Source organism: Panthera tigris, chromosome F3, assembly GCF_018350195.1.
Source record: "Panthera tigris isolate Pti1 chromosome F3, P.tigris_Pti1_mat1.1, whole genome shotgun sequence".
NCBI classification, from domain to species: domain Eukaryota; kingdom Metazoa; phylum Chordata; class Mammalia; order Carnivora; family Felidae; genus Panthera; species Panthera tigris.
In genome coordinates, this window is record NC_056678.1 from 45,040,764 (window position 1) to 45,063,260 (window position 22,497).

Here is a 22,497-nt window from a genome sequence, read left to right on the forward strand (position 1 = left end):
TAAAACCCGTATAAGATGTGGAATGGAAAATAATTAGCCAAAGGAAGAATTACACGTAGTTAATCAATTATTTGATACAGGTTCCTGGCCAAGACATGAATTAGATATGGTCACTAATGATTAACAGTGTGTCGTTTGAAGTTCAAAACTCTCTGGAGATACTGTTGACTAGTTTGCCGACACTGTTTAGAGATACACAGATGATGAAATGCACCCTGTTTAACGGATTAGACAGCCTGCCTTTAGGTCTATGACCAGCAAGGTGTACAAGATTCCTTTGCAAACTTGAGTTTGAGCTCCCATAAAGCAGAGATACCTCACATGTATCGTGGCAGTTCATAACCTGAAGACAAAGATGTCCTGTTCCACTGAGGGAAGACTCTGGACGGCTAACCCTGGAGGCTTTTGGACCTCTCTGTGAGACCTACGTTTTGCATTCTCCTGCCATGCGTTTATTTCATTAAAGACCTTAATGTGACTGTACTTTGGGAAGTCCCCTGAGTCCTTCCAATTATCTGACACTTTGTATTCAACTCAGAGAAATTGTTGACGGAATAGAATTCATTCATGCTGACTAATATGGTCATATTTTCTATTTCTATCTTTAGATAGATGCAGGAGTATTTTATATGTAATCAAAAATTTTTTTCTTATTTCTGTTTTCATTATCTTGGCATATTTTTTCAATGTATTCTCAAGGATTTATTTTCTTCTATATATGCTGTTTAACCATTTTTGTCCTAATAATCTTAATTTGTACTTCCTCTTGATACATTTTGCCAGAGGTTGGTCTGGCAACTAAATCTCCCTAAAGGCAGAATCATTACTCTGCAAATCCTCTGTTTATGCTTTTTTTAAAAAGCTTCTTTGTATTTTTTGCATTGTATTTTATTTTTACATTTTAAAATTTTTTCTAATTATTATGTAGTCCTTTGAATAACAAATATACCACAAAAATGTTGTTAAAAGAGGATACATTTAAAAAAAAAAAAGAGGATACATTTATCTAAGAAAAAACTGAATATTTGTAAAGTAAGCAACAAAATTCTCGATAACTGATGAGTCAAAGAAGAAACCACAAGGAATACTAGGAAACATTTCACATAGAATTCAATGAAAATGAAATGTATATAAAAATTTTGAGACTTCTACAACAGTTTTAGAAGGGAAAATGAAGTTAATCCTTAAAAGTAGGATGGTTTAAATCCAAGTTTTAGTTTTCTACCTTAAGAAATAGAAAAGTAAAATTAAAATCGAAGTAATTAGAAAAAACAAGCCCACAGAAGAGAGAAAATTGAGAAAGACAAATAGAAAGAGAAAACAGAAAAAATGGTGAATGTTAATAAGGCTAAAAAATAGAAGAGAGAGTAATGGAGAAAATTGAGTGTTAAAACTGGTTATGTGGAAATGTTAATAAATTCAAGAAAAAAAATCCAGGAAGAATAATCAAGATACAAGTAATAAGCATCAATGTTAAGAAAGAAATAAGAGCTATCTGCCAGAAACTATACAACTAAAAGGAAAATAGCACATGAAGGGAATACTAGAAACAACTGTACACCAATCAATTCGACAAACGAGAGATTTGTTGAAAAATACAACTTCCTTTCATTGATGAAAGACAGTAAGAAAATGGGAATATTTCATTACTTATTAAAGAAATGGAATTCTTCATCAAGAAAACTTCCAAAAAAGCAAATTATATGTCACACGACTTTGCACGTAAATTCTATCAATCATTTAAGGTAAAAATAATGAAATAATAAGTGTAATTACCTATATATATATGTATTTATGTATTTATACATATATTTGCAATTTGTTTTATGAGGCCACACTAATACTGATAACAAAACTTGGGAGAGGCATTAAAAGAAAAAGCATCTATAGATTAATATCTCCCATGATCACAGATGCAGAACTTCTTAAACTATGTCAGTAAATCAAGTATATGAAAATATAATAGAGTTAACTCTAGGAATGAGAGATTTGGTCAACATTCAAGAAGTTACATATATAATTCACTACATTAACAGAGATAAGTGAGCCATATTATCCTATCAAGAGATACGTAAAAAGCATTTAAAAATATCCAACATTGGTTGATCATAAAATTTCTCACTCAGCTAAATAAGACTAGAAGGAGTAGTTTCCTTAAACTGATAAAGGGCGTCTACAAAAATCCTAAAGTGACATTATGATTGTGGTAAAATGTTGAATACCCTCTCTCTGTGGTCAGGAATAGGACAAAGATGTGCATTCTTATCACTTCCTTTCAACAGTTTACTGGACATCTTAGCCAGTACGATAAGATAAAAAAAACCAAAATCAAAATAGACTGGCAAAAATAAAATCTTGTGGTAGCACTGATATAACTGCTTACAGAAAATTGCCACAAATCTACGAAGCAACACCTAAAATGAAAAATGCAGCTTAGTATAATTTCAGACGATCCAATTAACATGCAGAAACCAAGCGTGAGGGCAAACACATAAAAAGATCCCAAACTCCTCTCCCACACACACTGAATCCATGGTACAATGGAGCAATCGCCTCTGAAAAAGACCTGAAAACCAGCTGAACGGCCCCTTCACAACAAACAGTAAAAGGGCCACATTCAGGTGGGTAGGAGAGTCAGGAAGACAGTATATGGAACAAACCCCACCCCTGGCAGGGCTACACACATTCAGGAGGGATCTCACTGACCCAGAGCCTCTCCCTGAGGAGTAAGGGGTTTGTTTCCCACATTAACAACCCAAACCCTGGAATCTGCAGCAGGAAGATGAGCCCCCAAGATGTCTGGCTTTGAAAACCAACAGAGCTCATATCCCGGATATCTGAAGGGCTATCGAGACTGAGATCCTTTTCTTAAGGAGCTTGCACCCAGACTCACTACCCCAGGCGACCAATGTGAAAGAACAGTTTGAGAAATACCTAGACATCTGAGAAGGGGATTCATTTGCTCGCCTTAAAGCATCTGCTTGAGGGGGGGCATCTGTTGGGACTCTTTCCGGGACGGAGGTGCCAGCAGGTGCCATGTCTGCACTTTCCCTCTACCTTGATGGCACCAGTGGGTGCACTCCAGCCCAGGGCTCTCCTGTGGCTTCATCAAAGCCGGCGAGCGGGCCCCAGCCCTGCATTCTGCTGCCTTGCTAAAGCTGGCCAGCATGCTCAGCCCACAGAGGGCACACTCCTTGATCCCCAGGCTCTAGTGGCCAGAGGGGCTTGCATTTCTGGGGCCTGCAACGCACTACAACAATCCGAGAGATAACTCTTGGTGGGCCACTACCTCCAGGGCACCACAAAGCAGCCTGAAACACAGCCCAGACTTTCTGGGGAAAAAGCCTAATTATCTGTCTTAGACCGGTAGCCTGAGGGGTGGACTTGAGATTTGCCGCACATCTGGGGGCCACCGAGGTGCTCTCAGGGAACGTGGACCAGGGGATGCCATCTTTGTGCTCTCCTCAGCCTCAAAGAAAACCAAATCACTATTTCTTAAAGATACCTGACCGGGTGTTAATCTGAGGCCATCAAGTTTCTGGGTGGGTTGTTTTATAGGGGACTGAAGCACTGATGCACTTAATATCTAGAAATGATGTTGTGGTTAGTTTCTAAATTCCCTTCCGGCTTCAAAGTTACTTGTAATAATAAATAGCTAAACATGTTTAAAAGATGCCCAAATACTGCTTTGGCAAGTTCGGAAGAAATAGAATAAGATTTTGAAAGTACTATAAACAAGATCTTACCTGTGCAGTTTAGATCAGGATCCCATCTTCCATTTATGCACGTTGAGTGTTTCTGTTTTAATTTTCCTCTACATTTGTAAGTTATGTTCTCATTATGATCAAATTCGGTCTTGTATAATGGATTCGCCTCACGTATAGTTAAGCTGTATTTACACTTCTGAAGTTCATCTGTTGCTAGAAAATGAAAATATTGCCTTGAAAAGACTACTTATAAGAATCAAAGCAGTTAATGCAGAACAATAGTTTAGACTCAATAGTATATCGAAATTAGAATGTATGCCCATAAGTCCCACCAACCAAGTCATTCCTGATCATATTGCATGTGATGGGCTATTTATTATGTCTGAACATAAGTCCCGTGTCCAGGCTTTGAAATTTCAGAGAAAATGTCTGCCATAAATACAGCCTGCACTTTGGGGATTAGAAAAGCATTAAGAGGCTCACTTTTTTGGATGATTTACACACTGAACAGTCATCACCTGGTTAAATTTGGTCTCTTATTTATCTGTGGAAATAGAATATATGAAGCTGATAGTTTAAATATCGTGTTTCAAAAAAATGAATACATTTTTTCACTTATGGTAATTTAATAAGCACATCTAAAATGTATTACATAAAATGTGAACACTTAAGCAGATCTTTTGCATGATCACTAAAATGGGACAAATACTTGGACTAAGAAATTGGGTGCTTCAAGTCACAACCTGCTTACTGTATATACTCTTCCAATCTTTGAAAAACTATTTTGTACATCAGGTCAACCTATAATTCAATAATATTGTAAGAGTCAATTTTGTTGACTAATACGAGTATAACAACTTTTTATACAACTACATACTTCAAAAATTCAATGCAGCCCAGAGTACTCTGTCAAGTTGATAAAATATCAATTGATGAAGGTCTTTGGATTTTTTAATAAGTACCCAAAGAAGTAATGATTTTGTAATACAATAAAAAATAAAACAAAGGGGACTAATTCAAAACACACTAGAGGCTGAAAATAAATTCTGTTTTTAGGGCTTATCTTCAGTGTTGAGGAAGAGAAAACAAGGTTTTCTTCAGGTGATAGTAACTCATCTATAGTCAAAAGGAGTGGTGGTGGGTGTTGTCATGGTCCTGTGATTGACTGGTTTCTGAAAGAAGTTCCTTGATTCTTACGAGAAAATAAACATTTTGAGAAGAGTGAAAAGCTAGACTAGCTAGAGGTACAAAATCAACACTGAGAGGAGAAAATTGGAGTAAGGTCTATGATAGTTAAAAGTGGATTATGGTAAACTTGAAGATAGGTCGAAGATTAACCTTGGAAAGGCAAACTCTGAGATCTAAAAAGACTAATAAATGAAATAGATGTTTTAGTATAAGAGTGAAAAGTTGAGAGTTTTCATGCCTGTTACAACCTTGGGTTTTCCCCCATATAAAATGAGGGGAAATCGTTTGTGGAGATAGAAGAGGACAAAGATGAAATTTGGTCTTGAAGGACTGGCAATACTTCTCATGGAAATGTGTCTAGCAAAAATGTAAGGATTAAAAAGCAACAAAACCTAATGGTTCATTCAACAAACTCCTATTTCATGTCTGCTGTATGTTCACCAGTCCTTTGTATATTGGGAATACATCGTGAACAAAACAGGTGTCAATCTCTGCTCTCATGGAACATGAGCCTAAGCCCTACCTTCTCCTTGGAACAATTAATGCCTAGACATCTGGTGAATAAGTAAGATTGGACATCCAGGACTCTCTTTGAATGTAGGACCCAAGAAAACTGTAGGAAAGAACACATTCCAAGGGAAAAAGGAAAAGGGCCCCCAATATTTTCCCAGCTAGTCATCAAAGACTTGGTCATCCAAAGATCAGGATGATGCACGTACATCAACCAGAGTGAAGTCCAACAATCAGGTTTGTTTCCTGGCCCCACCCTGACTGCCTCCTTTGACTGCCTTATACTGCGAACCCAGAGGGTCCGCAGCTCACCCACCCTTTGGCACATTAAATTCTTGCTGCCGCATTTGAAACAGACTGGGAAATCCTTAGAAGCTTTGAGAGAGGCAAGATTCCTATAGGGATGTAGCAAGTGGGCACTTTCTTGACACTGTCTGTTTTCCAGGGCCTGAAAACAAGGGTGCCGCGTAAAACGAAAATGGGATTTATGCAAATATGCTTCTATTTTCCTGGCGATTAATACTCAGATTTAAATCATATGAATAACTGTAAGTAAAATTTAGCTTCACACTTAAAAAGCATGTTAATTTCAGGGATAGAAAGGGTGATCAGACTCTCTTGCTAGTTTATATTTTTCCTTTGTAGATGATAAGCAATCATTATAATTTAAGACCTGACATTTTCAAGCATATATCTAAATTTCAAAACTATGTTTGCAAATACAGTTTGTACAATAAAAATATTACATTTCATTGACCGTCTATTTGAGAAGGGTCTTCTCACCAATGCACTGAGGAAGTTGGGTCCACGATCCACTTATACATGTAATTGATTTCTGTCCAATCATTGTGAATCCTTCTCTGCAATTGAACTCCACTGAATCTCCATGGTGATAGGGAGGGTTAGAAGTCTGAACAGCGTAGCCATAATTAAGTTCTGGTATATCTCCACATGTAGTCTCCACCTCTGTGAAAATTTCAGAAAAATATGTTTACTTCTAAAATATAATTTATGTGTTTCTATAAATATAAAAGGTTGGTTTATTTTAAATATGAATATATTTTATACATTACCAATACAAATAGGCAAGTCTGTCCACCGTCCATCAACACACTGAATTTTATTAAAACCCTTCATCAGAAATCTAGGATTGCACACATATTCCACCAAATCGTTGTGTTCGTAGTTTTCTTTCTCTGTTTCTTTAACTTTCCCGTTAAGGAGTTGAGGAGGTGGATAACACTCTTTTGTTTGCTCTACAGGAGAAATAATGTGTAAATAATGATCAAATTACCTATTTCACAACTTAAAAAACAATAAAATGGAGAGTTTTTTCTTTAATTTATATTATTTATAATGAACTTTATTATAGCCTTCTTAAGTAATGAAAAAGAAATAGTGCTTAAACTAGAAACATATTTCCCAGTTCTTCTTTCAAAATTTCTACTTTAGAGAGACAGAGAGCACAAGTGGGGGAGATGGGCAGAGAGAGAGAGAGAGAGAGAGAGAGAGAGAATCTTCAGGAGACTCTATGCTCAGCGTGGAGCCCAACATGGGGCTCGATTCCATGACCCAGGGATCATGACCTGAGATGAAGTGCAGAGTGAAATGCTCAACAATTGAGCCACCGTGGCACCCTAACCCAGTGCTATTACTTACACTGAAGTAGTATATTGGAAGTGTACTGAAACCCAGAAAACATGTTTAAAAATCTAGATATTCTAAAGATGTATGCAAACCAATGCCTCAATATGGTTGTGTAAATCATCTCAATATTCATATTCCACAGCAGTTATCAAAACTGTTTGAAAAAATGCCAGTGTTTGAGGCAAGCATTTTTTTATTAAATCTTTTAATGTTTATTCATTTTTGAGAAACAGCGCATAAGCAGGGGAGAGACAGAGAGAGAGGGAGACAGAATCCGACGCAGGCTCCAGCGTTCAAGCTGTTAGCACAGAGCTAGACACGGGGCTCGAACTCACAAACAGCGAGATCATGACCTGAGTGGAAGTCTGACGCTTAACCGACTGAGCCACTCAAGTGCCCCTAGGTAAGCATTTTATCAACATATTTTAACTTTGATTAAGCCATACATGTGGTTGAATTCCCTGAATTGAGTATAAATTGCTTGAATACTGTTTAGATGACCTAACAAAACCTGAAGTAAGGCCCATGCTATAGTTTCAATATTAATGATGCAAATGTAGGCAAGAAGAAAAGTAATAAACGTGTAAGGCATCATATATGTATCTATGGATAATGCCACTACATATATCAAGAAACAATCGAAGATTAATTTCTTAAAAAAGAAAATCTGAGATATCTATTACCCAACACATATCCCGGTTTAATGCATTAGATTACAAACACAGAGACCTGAAGCCAACAAAAATTAAGAGTGGAAACAAAAAAAGTTAATATCCAAAATCCTAATTCTTGTTTCAGCCACTGGAAGATAAAATATTCACCTTTACATGTTGGAAGATTAGGGGACCATCCAAAGTCGTAACACTGAACTGAATCTGGTCCAACTCTTTTAAGTCTTTGTCTGCAGAAGAATTTCAACACATCTCCGACTTTGTATTTTTCTTTTTTGGGCTGAGTATTTAAGTTATTTTCTATTTCAGGAATCTTGCATTCTTTTTCTATAAAAAGAGTTAAAATAATTTAGTGAGAATATATAATTAATCATTGCCAAAGTATATTTTATATGTGTCGTATAAAAATGAGGTGCTGGGTACTGCTTATACAGAGGAGCAACAGAAAAATTTACGTTAGGTTTTGTATACCTTCTAAATTCATAAGGGACCCTGAGAATTATTAAGGCATCGAAGAGCAACATAGGTACCCTGAAAATGTATTTGTAGGGTCAACTTGCTTATACTGGTTCTGATTTTATAACTGACATTTATAATGTTATTGTTTTGTACTCTCAAAACATAAAAGTATTCCCTCACATTAAAAAAAAAAACCTTGATGCTACAATTTTAAAGTTGCAGTCAAATAACAATCGGCAGTTTTGTTTAATGTAAATACAACTGGGGAATCAGAACACACACGAGGCATTTCTAACGTGTCTTAAAGAAACCAATAGTCGCGGAGGCGCTTCCCGAGTGCGACGCGTGGACTCCGCCCCCGGCCTCGCTGCCGCCTCCCTCGCTCCCTCAGCGCACGGAGCGCAGCCCAGTGTCCAGACCGGAGGCCGGGGGCGGGGCGACGCGGCGACGCGGCCCCGGGCGGCGAGCACCGGTGTATTTGGAGGCGGCTGTGTCGGGCCTGGGTGTCCGCCTCTCGCGCCCGCCGCCGCCTGCTCCTATGGGGTCTTTGCAAGGGGCTGACCCGCAGGCTGCTCATCTTCTTCGACCTGGCCTGGCGGCTGCGCGTCAACTTCCCCTCTACGTCTACATCGTGGCTTCCATGATGCTCAACGTCCGTCTGCAGGTTCATACTGAGATCCATTCTGCTGACTGGCAAAGGCGTGTCGTCAGGCTACCACACCACAGAACACGCAGCATGAGGGACAGAGTAGGGGCTCTGGGCGGCTACCTCGGGAAGGTGAAGGGGGCAGGGGAGGACTCAGACAAGCTGCTATGTGGCCTTGAAGGAGCACAGGGGGAGCGCCCGTGCCCGAACTCCTGGATGCATACGCCCTGCGGTTCAAGTAGATGGAAATTCACAAAATGAGTTATCAACGGAAGTGAAGAATGCTGAGGTCAACCTCTCGCTTCACAATGGCAACAAAGCGCTTCCATGTTTGAAAGAATCATTAAGAAGTTCAGCTTCCGCAGGGGCCTAAAGCAAGACTGTGGATCTGTCCTGTGCTCCTACAGGAGAGCATCGTGCTGGGATCTCCTGTGGTGGTGGTGGTGGCTCTGGTGAGGGGCTGGCCGGGAGGAGGGCCCAGGGCCAGCGACAGCACACAGGATGGTGCCACAAAGGAGAACCTTGGGGGTCAGGACTACCGTGCCTTCAGAAACGGCCAGAAATGGGGATTTCTGAGGAGGAAGCGCCAAATGCTCTTCTAGAAGGGCGAGGCTCTGAGTGGGAAAGGTCTGGCCTGCATCTCCTCCTGTCTACACTGCTCCATGCATGCCCCGAAGCATTCCTGAACGATGAGACAGAATGTGTTTTCCTTGGCCATTCAAAGCCCGCATTTTCAGAGCAAACAGAATCCAAGAAAACGCTTTCACAGGCACAAAGTACCTCAACTGATCTGCAGATAACACTGGGGTTACTACTGGCTCTACCAGCTTTGGAAGGAGCAAATCCTGTATGCCACAGTTAAGGTACAAGCAGAACAACAAAAAGAGTGAGATTGATTTCGAAAGCTGTCTTAGAGGGGCGCCTGGGTAGCTCAGTCAGTCAGGCGGCCAACTTCGGCTCAGGTCATGATCTCGGGTTGGAGACCCTCGTTGTGCCCCGTGCTGGCAGCTCGGAGCCTGGAGCCCGCTTCAGATACTGTGTCTCCCTCTCTCTCTCCCCCTCCTCTGCTTGCTGTTTCTTTCTCAAATAATAAACATTAAAAAAATAATAATAAATAAAAATTTAAAAAAGCTGTCTTAGAATGAGTTCTTTCACACTGACACTGGATGCCTGTTAACAGGGCAGCAGTGAAGTTCCTGCCTCAGTTGGTGTGATCAAAGGAAGTGGAAGTGAAACTCCTGGGAGGCTGGTTGATGACGGAGGGGATTTTTGAGCATGCTTTAAATGGTGCTCAGAAGACATTCAGTATTGGGCTACCACTTCAAAGAGAGCATTAATACATCCTGTATCAATATCAGGTTAGAACGTGAAGATTTAACAAAATTCTTTATGGATCTTCAGCACTCATTGCCAAGGGCTACTGTCCCAGGTGCCATCTCCTCAGGCCATCTGCTGGAAGTGGCCACTTGTACCAGTCAGCCTCTCCATAGTTGACAGTTAGCTGTCCCCATGTCTGCATTCTGTAGAATAATTTTGGTCTGCAGAGCAATTTGATTTCTTTCCTCACATCCCCTCTCCTTCCACTTGAAACCCAATTTAAATGGAGGCCCCACAGTGAAAGCTGAAATACTAAATGTACTTTTAGTATAATCCTTTCTCACACTGGGAGCCCTACCAGTGTCGCCTGAAATAAAAGCAAGCTTGAGACTTCTCTGCTGCAGCTCAGCTGGGGAGACATGGATTTAGCGTTTCCCTTACGGGAAGGTTCCAGTTCCTAGGAGTGGAGGTATCTCGTATACTAACATTTTTTTCTGAGGTAATGCCTCTGGTTGTTGATAACTTTGATAAAGATCACTTGAGAGCATGGAGTTTTTAAGGAGTCCCAAAGACAGACTTCACCGTTTTCGGGGCTTATTGACTGCCTGCATCCATTTGTGTGCTACAATTACTATGCCATGTGCTGTTTTAGTGTTTTGGGAAAGTGAAAAATTAAAACTTTTTACTTAGCATAATAAATGTCTTATTTTAAGTGCATAAAAAAAGAAACTATTAAAATAGCTTAATTAGACACTGTATTATAAATTATATTAGTAAGGAAATTAAACTAAAAATAAAACAAAATAAAGAACTATGTTCAAGGCCACATAGCTAGGCATATTCTGGGAGTTCTGAACATTTACATAATATGCAATTATTATTATTAAACCTATAATTTTTACTATCTATTAAATTGTTGATTATTCTGATTCAAATTAGGAATGTCTAAAATCATCCCTTCAAATTTGTCAAGTCTGTGGCATTTGTGGCATTTGTGACATTCCCGAGTGTTATTTAAAAATGCATTTTTCTTATCTGGAATCCTCCTATCTTGCTAATTGATTTATAAATTAACTGGAATTTGAATATTATAATTATATTAAAAAAACCCAATCCTTTGAAATATTAGAACCTTTGTAAATATTAAAACATTTTATAGATGAGGAAGAGTGAATGAAGCTGCAAATAAGTGTGGTTATTGCCCTAAGATACATGTTTAGCCAGCTGATGGAATTGGAATTTGCTAGAACCCCGCCAGGCTGACTCCACTGGACTCACTTAGACTTCCTCATCCTTCAATCATTTTCTTCTCCCCACATCTAGGAGAACATTCACTCCAAAATGTTTTCTTCTCCCAATTCTCTGGGTCCTCCTTTTCCTATCTACTCTGCCATCTATTATCCCCACGTGACACCTAAACGTTGGAATGCTTCATGGCTCAGTCTTGAGCTCTCTTCTCTTTTTATTCTGTATTCTTTTCCAATTTCATATCCTCATTTATGCGGTAACAATTCCAAATATGTATTTCTTGGCTAGACCCACATAGTCAACTCTGTAGTTTACATATCCAAATTTGATCGTCCATGGGCAGCCCAACCATAATGTGCTCAAGTCAAAAGCTGGGATGTTCCTCCCAAAGCGCTCTTCTGTCAGCACCACCTTACAAAAAGGCACTGCCATTTACATGTTTGCTTATGAAAAAAAGGCAGTGAGTCCCTTCATTATTACTCTCTCTTACATCCAATATTTACTAACATCACCTGTGTTTTCTACCGACAACATAGATTTTGAACGTGTTCTGCTTTACATCTCATCACCCATCATCCTATCCCAATCCCCATACTTGTTCATGCTGCATAAACTCCCGAATCTTCTCCTGCCCACCACAATCACAGCATGTGGGGAAAAACAACAACAACAAAAAAAAACTTTTTGAAAATCTAAATGATTATATTTCTTCCTTTAAGACTCCTTTGTAGCTTTTTATCAGTCATAAAACTAATCTAAATGCTGATATGCCTGGGAAATAACCTGGGTAATCTTTTCTTTGCCTCCTATCCAGGCTTAGTTCATAAAATTCTCCCACATCTTGAGTAGAATCTGCTCACCCTGATATTTCTCAAATATTGTTTTGTTATCAAAGTTTTGCACAGACTGTTCCCTTGGTGTGGAACATTCTATAGCCACTCAAATTTTCCACAGATTCAAGTCCTACTCCTAATCCTGGAAAGTACTGGATTAGCAAACATGAAAGAGATTCATAGAATAGTCCACAGAACTTGTCCAAGTCAGAAAATAAAGAGCTTCTCTCAGGGCCTGCAGATATTAACACTCAAGGCAGAAGGTGTGAAAGCAGAAACTCAGGAGCAAAATAGCTGAGGAAATTGTCAGAAACTATAATTTGGTTTTCTTATATCACACTCTAAAAGAACCCAGTTTTAAATAATATGAAAACTTGCATTTAGAATAACAAACACAATTATTCTTTGTTTACAAACATACCACGTATATGGGCCATAGGAAACACTGTGTTATTGTCTTTGGGCTTTCAAACACCCTCTTCTCCCAGTTTACATTAAATCAGAAGAAGACACCTTGATTTTAATCATACTCCTTAAAAATGACTTCAAATAATGCAAGTTTGTTCAAAATGGAAATCTATTTTCTTTTAACATTTTTATTTGTTTTTGAGAGAGAGAGAGACAGAGTGTGAGTGGGAGGGGTGGAGAGAGAGAGTGAGACACAGAATCTGAAGCAGGCTTCAGGCTCTGAACTGTCAGCATAGAGCCCCACATGGGGCTTGAACCCGAGAACTGCGAGGTCATGACCTGAGCCAAAATCTGAGGTTCAACCCACTGAGCCACCCAGGTGCCCCCAAAATGACTTTAAATAATGCAAATTTGTTCAAATTGGGATATCTTAAACACGTTTTGTTAATTTTGTTAGTCCTGAAAAAAAAAATACCTGGAAAAATGGTACTTACCATAACATACTGGTTTATGAGACCAACCATCGTTACCACACACTATTGAACCTGCGCGCCCATCTTGGCTTTCGTATCCATCGTGGCATTCATAGTCCAACTTGTCATTGAGTTTAAACCACGTGCCATTGCTTTTGGCTTTGGCATTCTCAAATGCTGGCATGTCACAAGATTCTAATGCATAACAGAATTGAAGATTTCAATTCTAATATTATTTAATGGACGATGTAATTAAGTCTCATCCCAAGGAAGTAAAAAAAGCTTTATCAATTAGCATGTGTTAGTAAATTCAGTATTATATTAAAATAATCTAAGAATACAAGTGATAAATCATTGCCCTGAAAGTTACTCAAAATGAAAAACCATGTTTCTACATAGCAGTTTCCTTATTGCTTAAATATTCAGGAAGTTTGTCAAAGAACACTTTCCTCTGTCAATTATAATTTTGTGTTTATGCCATGCTTATAATAAAATAGGGTACTACAGATGCATCATACTTTTCTAGCAAAACAGAATATGTTCTTGTGACTTAAAACGCCAAACTCATTAGCAGTGTGGCAAGTATGCCAGAGAAAAATGGATTAGTTGAATAGGATTGTTTTTCAAAAATGCAAGTAAATTTTTAAACATTCTATAAAACTCTACTTTAAAACATAATAGTTTCTTGGGGCGCCTGGGTGGCGCAGTCGGTTAAGCGTCCGACTTCAGCCAGGTCACGATCTCACGGTCCGTGAGTTCGAGCCCCGCGTCAGGCTCTGGGCTGACGGCTCGGAGCCTGGAGCCTGTTTCCGATTCTGTGTCTCCCTCTCTCTCTGCCCCTCCCCCGTTCATGCTCTGTCTCTCTCTGTCCCAAAAATAAAATAAACGTTGAAAAAAAAAAAAAATTAAAAAAAAAAAAAATAAATAAAACATAATAGTTTCTAAAACTCACATGTTCATTTTCTTTCCCAAATATTTTCCTAAAGGCTGTATATTCTTTTAAACTTACCAAGATTTAATGGAGGGATAACTCTAATTTTTATAATTAGTTATAAGAAAGTAAAATGTTAAAAGTTTCAATTATTGCTAATAGGATGGTGATATTCAAATAATTTTATACTGTGTTATGTAACCAGCTACCTTAAAGCTTTAAAAAACAAAGCAAAACTGTACCAGTGAAAAGAGACAGAGAGAGAGAGAGAGACAGAGAGAGATTCTCTTCCATAATAAGTGTTATAACGGATAGCTAATTACAATTTAGTGTAAAATGAGTTTGATATGGGAGCCACTTTTATCATTTTTTTCTGTAGCTAGTGCTCATAGTAACCAAGGAAACTGAAAAAAAAAATAAGGAAATGGAAACAGTAGAAATGGATATTCAAATATCCACTTCACTTAAAGTGAATATGCTAAATATCAGTTCAAAAATATCACTGCGTAGCTTTGGAGAATAAGATAAACTGAGGAAACTGTTCATAGAAAAATCTTCATAAACATCTAGGGACAGTGAAATCTTTCAACACAGCTGAATTTGGTGCTATCTAGAAGCATTTCTGTCTCTACTAATTAGATGTTTATGATTTTCTAAGGGAGCTGTTTTAGAAGTGGACTTACCCTGGATTGTCAAACATAAATTCTACAGGTTCAATTAAAATTCTACACTATGGACCCAGATCTTCACTTACAAACATAATATTATGTCTAGCAACAAAGATTCTGACATCAAAACCTTATCACCTAAAAACAGGAAAAACAGGCACAAAGGTTGGTGTCAGCCAGAAGAAATAAATGAGTTTCCAGAATACACATAAGGCTCCCTACCCAGTTTCCAAATCATAGGATTTAAAAGAAAAAATTTTTAAGTTGTATTTATTTTCAAAGGAGAGAGAGAGCATGAGCAGGGGAGGGGCAGAGAGAGGGGGAGACACAGAATCTGAAGCAGGCTCCAGGCTCTGGGCTGTCAGCACACAGCCCGATTCAGGGCTCGAACTCACAAGCTGTGAGATCATGACCTGAGCCAAAGTCGGACGCCCAACTGACTGAGCCACCCAGGTGCCCCCACAGGATGTTTTAAAGTGGAAAAAAATGTAAACTGAAAGATGTCCTGGTATTACACTCTATAAGTGATTAGTCTTAACCGGCAAAAAATTAATCCTTTTTCATTTATCTTTTCAAATGGGAATCACGTCAGCCCCTCCCCCCCCAGAAAAGAATTAACTTAAACTTTTGTTCAATGGTCATCAGGATAATAAATATGAACATAATAAATTACTCACTAATACATGTGGGTTGAGGTGACCATCCACTTTTCAGACATGTAACCGATCCTGAAGTTTTGCCATCTGGTGTTACATATCCTGGTTTACATTGATACTGTGTTTCTTTATTTAAGTAATATGTAAGTTCATATTGAGAAAAAAATCCATTTTCAATTGTTATCTCTGATTTTGAACATGTTTCTGAAAGGCAGAAAGTATAAGGAAAAGATAATCATATAAATAAACATTTTTATAAAGACTTAACACTATAAAAATGAGTCATTTATAAATAAATGAAAACCTAGAAAAATCTGAATCATCCAAATTCTTGGAATGCAAAAATTAGCTACAAAGATACTAAATCAAAATAATTCATTAAATTTTGCTTGGAATGAAGCAAGATTTAAAATACCCAGAATCCCTTCTAGGAAATTATGATGAATCTGTTTGTCTAATGGATCTGGAATCCTACAGTGTGTCAGAGGTGTACCGGCAATGGGTCCTTTCCAGGCACTTAAGCAGGATCTCTTAAGCAACCCCAGCACTTGGTTAATTAACTGGGGTATCTGAGATCAGGAGACGATCTCAGAGAATCTGCCGCCATAGCTACCACAACTCTGAGAATTTGAAATGTTTGTCACCATATTTGGGTGCTTAAAACCACATGGATACATGGAGTTCAGTAAGTATGACAGAGATCAACACATTCATTCATGTTCTAAGACCAATATGATGATTCCTCAAATTATGTGTAACTTGGCTTGAAACAATAAAACAAGACTTCTGTCATATACAGGGCTTCACAAAGTTCAGCATTATTTATTAAATAACCCATGGATAAAGAAGAAATCAAAAGAGAAAATATGAGCTACATATTTTTTCATCATTAGTAATTTTTTTCCTTCACTTGGGGTGCGTAGTACACTGGAAATGGGACACTTGGAATATTAAATACTCAGGATTAAGGACTAATGTATATAATCTTCTTATATTTTTTATTTATTTATTTTTTTACTTTTTTTACTGTTTTTTTTACATTTATTTATTATTTATTTTCAATATATGAAATTTATTGTCAAATTGGTTTCCATACAACACCCAGTGCTCATCCCAAAAGGTGCCCTCTTCAATACCCATCACCCACCCTCCCCTCCCTCCCACCCCCCATCAACCCTCAGTTTGTTCTCAGTTTTTAAGAGTCTCTTATGCTTTGGTTCTCTCCCACTCTAACCTCTTTTTTTTTTGTTTTTCCTTCCCCTCCCCCATGGGTTTCTGTTAAGTTTCTCAGGATCCACATAAGAGTGAAAACATATGGTATCTGTCTTTCTCTGTATGGATTATTTCACTTAGCATCACACTCTCCAGTTCCATCCACGTTGCTACAAAGGGCCATATTTCATTCTTTCTCATGGCCACGTAGTACTCCATTGTGTATATAAACCACAATTTCTTTATCCAATCATCAGTTGATGGAAATTTAGGCTCTTTCCATAATTTGGCTATTGTTGAGAGTGCTGCTATAAACATTGGGGTACAAGTGCCCCTATGCATCAGTACTCCTGTATCCCTTGGGTAAATTCCTAGCAGTGCTACTGCTGGGTCATAGGGTAGGTCTATTTTTAATTTTTTGAGGAACCTCTACACTGTTTTCCAGAGTGGCTGCACCAATTTGCATTCCCACCAATAGTGCAAGAGGGTTCCCGTTTCTCCACATCCTCGCCAGCATCTATAGTCTCCTGATTTGTTCATTTTGGTCACTCTGACTGGCGTGAGGTGATATCTGAGTGTGGTTTTGATTTGTATTTCCCTGATGAGGAGCGACGTTGAGCTCTTTTCATGTGCCTGTTGGCCATCCGGATGTCTTCTTGAGAGAAGTGTCTATTCATGTTTTCTGCCCATTTCTTCACTGGGTTATTTGTTTTTCGGGTGTGGAGTTTGGTGAGCTCTTTATAGATTTTGGATACTAGCCTTTTGTCTGATATGTCATTTGCAAATATCTTTTCCCATTCCGTCGGTTGCCTTTTAGTTTTGTTGGTTGTTTCCTTCACTGGGGCCACAGTCAGACTGGTGTGTACCTTCTCTTCCCGTCTCCTAGGGGCGGGATTCACTGTGGGGTGGCGTGGCCTGTCTGGGCTACTTGCACACTGCCAGGCTTGTGGTGCTGGGGATCTGGCATATTAGCTGGGGTGGATCAGCAAGGTGTACAGGGGCAGGAGGGGCAGGCTCAGTTCGCTTATCCTTTGGTGATCCGCTTCGGGAGGGGCCCTGCGGCACCTGGAGGGAGTCAGACCCGCCGCTGGAGGGATGGATCCACAGAAGCACAGCGTTGGGTGTTTGCCTATAATCTTTTTTTAAAAAAAGACATTACATCTTTTAAATGGAATAAGAAAAACATTTTAAATAAAATTTTGTGAGATGATACTAAAGTAGTCTGAGAGGGAAGATTACTATATATACATACAATAGAAAAGAATAAAGAATGAATATCGACGATCGCAAAATGAAAGCAAACAAAACCCAACATACACATAATTCGAAAAAACAGAATAGTGTTAGTAAGATCGTGGAATAGGGTGTTTTCTTATTCTCTATTTCCGCTCTAATCTTTATTATTTCCTCCTTTCTAAATTTGGGCTTAGTTTGTTCTTTTGCTAGTTCCTTGAAGTATAAAGTTAGGTTGTCAATATACAATCTGCTACTTTAAGCTAAATTTTTTTATGTTTATTTATTTTGAGAGAGAGCTTGCCCGCGTGTATGCACAGGTGCGCGCGCGCGCGCACACACACACACACACACACACACACACACACACACACACACACGCAAGTGGGGGAGGGGTAGCCAGAGAGGGAGAGAGAATCCCAAGCAGACTCTGTACTGGCAGCACGGAGCCCTACTGTGAGGTCCAATCTCATGAACTGAACCGTGAGATCATCACTTGAGCTGAAATCAAGAGGTGGATACTTACTTAACTTGACTGAGCCACCCAGCACCTTAATCTTCTATTTTAATGTAAGCATTTATCACTAAAAACTTCCCTCTTTGCATTGCTTTTGGAGCATCTCTGAATTTTGTTACATTGTTTGTTTTCATCTGTCTCAAGATATTTTTAAAAATTCTCTGCACTTTCCTCTTTGACCCGATTGTTACTTGAGTGTGCGTTTTCTTTGTACGTATTTGTGAATTTTCCCATTCTTTCCCCAGTTACTGTTTTCTAAATTTACCCCATTGTGACTGAAAATGATATTGCATAGAATCTTTCATGTTCAGTAGAATGTACTCTTCCACTGTTGGGTGTAAAATTCCATGTATATCTATTAGGTCCATAAAATGTTTATATTGTTGTTCAAATCTATAGATTCTTTCTTGAATTTCTGTCTGTGTATTCTATTTATTATTCAAAGTGAGGTACTGAAGTCTCCTAAGATTATTGTATTGCTGTTAATTTCTCCTCTTCAGATCTGTCAATATTTGCTTTATATATTTAGGAATTCCAATGTTGGTTCCACATATGTTGAAAATTGTTACCATCTTTCTGCTGAATGGATTCTTTATTATTATATAATGATCTTCTTTGTCACTAGAGACAGTTTTGACAGAAAGTCAATTTTTTTTTTCTGATAGAAATATAGCCACTCTATCATTCTTTGGTTGCCATTTGTATGAAAATCTTTTTCCATTCCTTCACTTTAGCTTACTGTGTCTTTATCTATCTATCTATTTATTAAATATAGTTTATTGTCAAGTTAGCTAACATAGTGTATACAGTGTTCTCCTGGTTTAGGGGGTAGATTCCCGTGATTCATTGCTTACATACAACACCCAGGGCTCCACCCAACAAGTGCTCTCCTCAATGCCCATCACCCATTTTTCTCCCTCCCTTGCCACCTCCCCACCATCAACTCTCAGTTTGTTCTCTGTATTTAAGAGTCTCTTATGGGTTTGCCTCCCTCTCTGTTCAAAACTACTTTTTCTCCTTCCCTTCCCCCATAGTCTTCTGTTAAGTTTCTCAAGTTCCATATATGAGTGAAAACATATGGTATCTATCTTCCTCTGACCGAATTATTTCACTTAGCATAATACCCTCCAGTTCTATCCACATTGTTGCAAATGGCATGATTTTATTTTTTCTCATTGCTAAGTAGTATTTCATTGTATGTATAAACCACTATTCTTATCTATTCATCATTATCTAAATGTCCAGCTGATGGACATTTAGGCTCTTTCCATGATTTGGCTATCGTTGAAAGCGCTGCTGTAAACATTAGGGTATACGTGCCCCTTTGCAGCACTCCTGTATCCCTTGGATAAATTCCTAGTAGTGCTATCATTGGGTTATAGGGAAGTTCTATTACTAATTTTTTGAGGAACCTCCACACTGTTTTGCAGAGTGGCTGTACCAGCTTGCATTCCCACTAACAGTGCAAGAGGGTTTCCGTTTTTTCCACATCCTTGCCAACATCTGTTGTTTCTTGAGTTATTAATTTTAGCCACTCTGACCTGTGTGAGGTGGTAACCCCATGTGGTTTTGATTTGTATTTCCCTGATGATGAGTGATGTTGAACATCTTTTCATGTGTCTGTTGGCCATCTGGATGTCTCCTTTGGAAAAGTGTCTATTCATGTCTTCTGCCCATTTCTCCACTGGATTATTTGTTTTTCAGGTGTTGAGTTTATAAGTTCTTTATAGATTTTGGATACTAACCCTTTATCCAATATGTCATTTGCAAATATCTTCTCCCATTCTGTCAGGTGCCTTTTAGTTTTGTTGATTATTTCCTTTGCAATGCAGAAGCTTTTTATCTTGATGAAGTCCTACTAGTTCATTTTTGCTTTTATTTACCTTGCCTTTGGAGACGTGTCAAGTAAGAAGTTGCTGTGGCTGGGGTCAAAGAGGTTGTTGCCTGCTTTCTCCTCTAGCGTTTTGATGGTCTCCTGTCTCACATTTAGGTCTTTCATCCATTTGAGTTTATTTTTGTGTAATCAGGAACACATCAGGGTTGTCTACTCTCACCGCTATTGTTTAACATAGTGTTGGAAGTCCTAGTCTTAGCAATCAGACAACAAAATGAAATAAAAGGCATTCAAATTGACAAAGAAGAAGTCAAACTTTCACTTTTTGCAGATGACATGATACTCTACATGGAAAACCTGAAAGACTCCACCAAAAAGCTGCTATAACTGACACATGAATTCAGCAAACTCACAGGATACATATCAATGTACAGAAATCAGTTGCATTTCTATGTACCAATAATGAAGCAACAGAAAGAGAAATCAAGAAATCGATCCCATTTACAACTGTACCGAGAACTATAAAATAACCTAGGAAAAAACCTAACCAAAGATGTAAAAGATCTGTATGCTGAAAACTATAGAAAACTCATGAAAGAAAACTGTAGAAAACTCATGGAAGAAAGAAATGTGGAGAAGACACAAAGAAATGGAAAAATATTCCATGCTCATGGACTGGAAGAACAAATACTGTTAAAACATGAATACTACCCAAAGCAATCTGCACATTCAGTGCAATTACAATCAAAATTGCACCAGCATTCTTCTCAGAGCAAGAACAAACAATCCTAAAATTTGTATGGATCCACAAAAGACTCCGATTAGCCAAAGTAATGTTGAAAAAGAAAACAAAGCAGGAGGCATCAAAATCCTGGACTGTAGCATCTACTACAAAGTCGTAATCATCAAGACTGTATGGTATTGGCACAAAAAGAGACATTTAGGTCAATGGAATAGAATACAGAACCCAGCAATGGACCCACAAATGTATGGCCAACTAACCTTTGACAGAGCGGGAAAGAGTATCTGATAGAAAGAAGACAGTCTCTTTAGCAAATGGTGCTGGGAGAACTGGACAGCGACATGAAGAAGAATGAAACTGGACTACTTTCTTACAACATACACAAAAATAAAGCTATTGTGTCTTTAAATTGAAAGCGAGTTCTTCATTATTTTAAGTCATTCAGGTATTTTATTTCTTTTAATAGGTAAATTTAAACAATTTATATTTAAAGAAATTATTGATAGGTGAACACTTACTATTGACATGTGGCTGTCTTCTATTTTGTAGTTGTTTTTTTTAATATCTTTCTCTTTTAATGACTTCCTTTGTTATTTGATTAAGGTTTATAGTTGTTTAGTTCGATCCTTATCTCCTTATCTTTTGTTTGTCTATTATATGTTTCCCTCCTTACTTTATTGGGAGTATAGTTGACAAAATTGTATATATATAAAGTATAAAATGAGATGACTTGGTCCACAGATACATTTGGAAATAATTGTCAATATCAGGTTAATTAACACATTAATCACCTCACATAATTAATTTTTTTTATTAAGCTGGAATGCTTAAGATCTATTCTCAGCAAATTTCAACTACACAATACATTATTACTAACTGTAGTCACCATGCTGTACACTAAATCTCCAGAATTTTTTTTATCTTATGAAGGCTTACACCCTTGGAACAGCATCTCCTCATTTCCCCCATCTGCACCCACCACTGGTAACTACCATTCTACTCTCTGCCTCTATGAATTTGGTGTTTTCTTTTTTGATTTCATACATTAGTTTTATCAAGAAGTATTTTCAACCTCTGGCTTATTATACTTAATATATTGTTCTCTAGGGTCAACCATATTGTTGTGAATAGCAAGACTTTCTTTTTTCTCATGGTTGAATAATATTCCATTGTACATATCATGTCTTCTTTATCCATTCATCCATCAGTGGACACTTAGGTTGTTCTGTATGTTGGCTATCGTGATAAAGCTATAATGAAATTGAGGATGCAGATATTTCTTCAAGATGCTGATTTCATTTCTTTCAGATAAATACCCAGAAATGGAATGGCTGGATCATACGGTAGTTCTTTTAACTTTTTTCATGTACGGTTTTCCATATGCCTATAACAAATTACATTATCACCCAAAGTATACAAGTGTTCCCTTTACTCCACATTCTCACCAACACTTGTTATGTCTTGTCTTTTTGATAAAAGACATTTTACCAGGTATAAGGTAATATTTCATTGTGGTTTTCATTTTCATATGCCTGATGATTAGTGATTTTGAGTACCAATTGGCCAATTGTATGTATTCTTCAGAATAATGTCTACT

General features: G+C 38.0%; 1 protein-coding gene and 1 pseudogene across 7 annotated transcripts in view; one reads left to right on the forward strand and one right to left on the reverse strand.

Moving 5' to 3' along the window:
- Window positions 1-22,497, reverse strand: part of LOC102956603 (complement factor H-like) — a 200,018-nt gene that overhangs the window by 113,538 nt on the left and 63,983 nt on the right. For 4 of the 7 annotated variants that reach the window (XM_042976094.1, XM_042976092.1, XM_042976090.1 and 1 more), the window contains exons 10-15: window positions 15,384-15,566; window positions 13,129-13,302; window positions 7,874-8,050; window positions 6,479-6,661; window positions 6,189-6,371; window positions 3,747-3,920 (exon numbers count right to left, since the gene is read on the reverse strand). In XM_042976094.1, the coding sequence (XP_042832028.1) occupies window positions 3,747-3,920; window positions 6,189-6,371; window positions 6,479-6,661; window positions 7,874-8,050; window positions 13,129-13,302; window positions 15,384-15,566 (1,074 nt within the window). Of the gene's footprint in view, window positions 1-3,746; window positions 3,921-6,188; window positions 6,372-6,478; window positions 6,662-7,873; window positions 8,051-13,128; window positions 13,303-15,383; window positions 15,567-20,376; window positions 20,413-22,497 lie in introns of those variants that run through there. The other 3 variants (XM_042976091.1, XM_042976088.1, XM_042976097.1) reach the window with 3 other exon arrangements.
- On the forward strand, window positions 8,651-9,885 carry LOC122235826 (annotated as a pseudogene).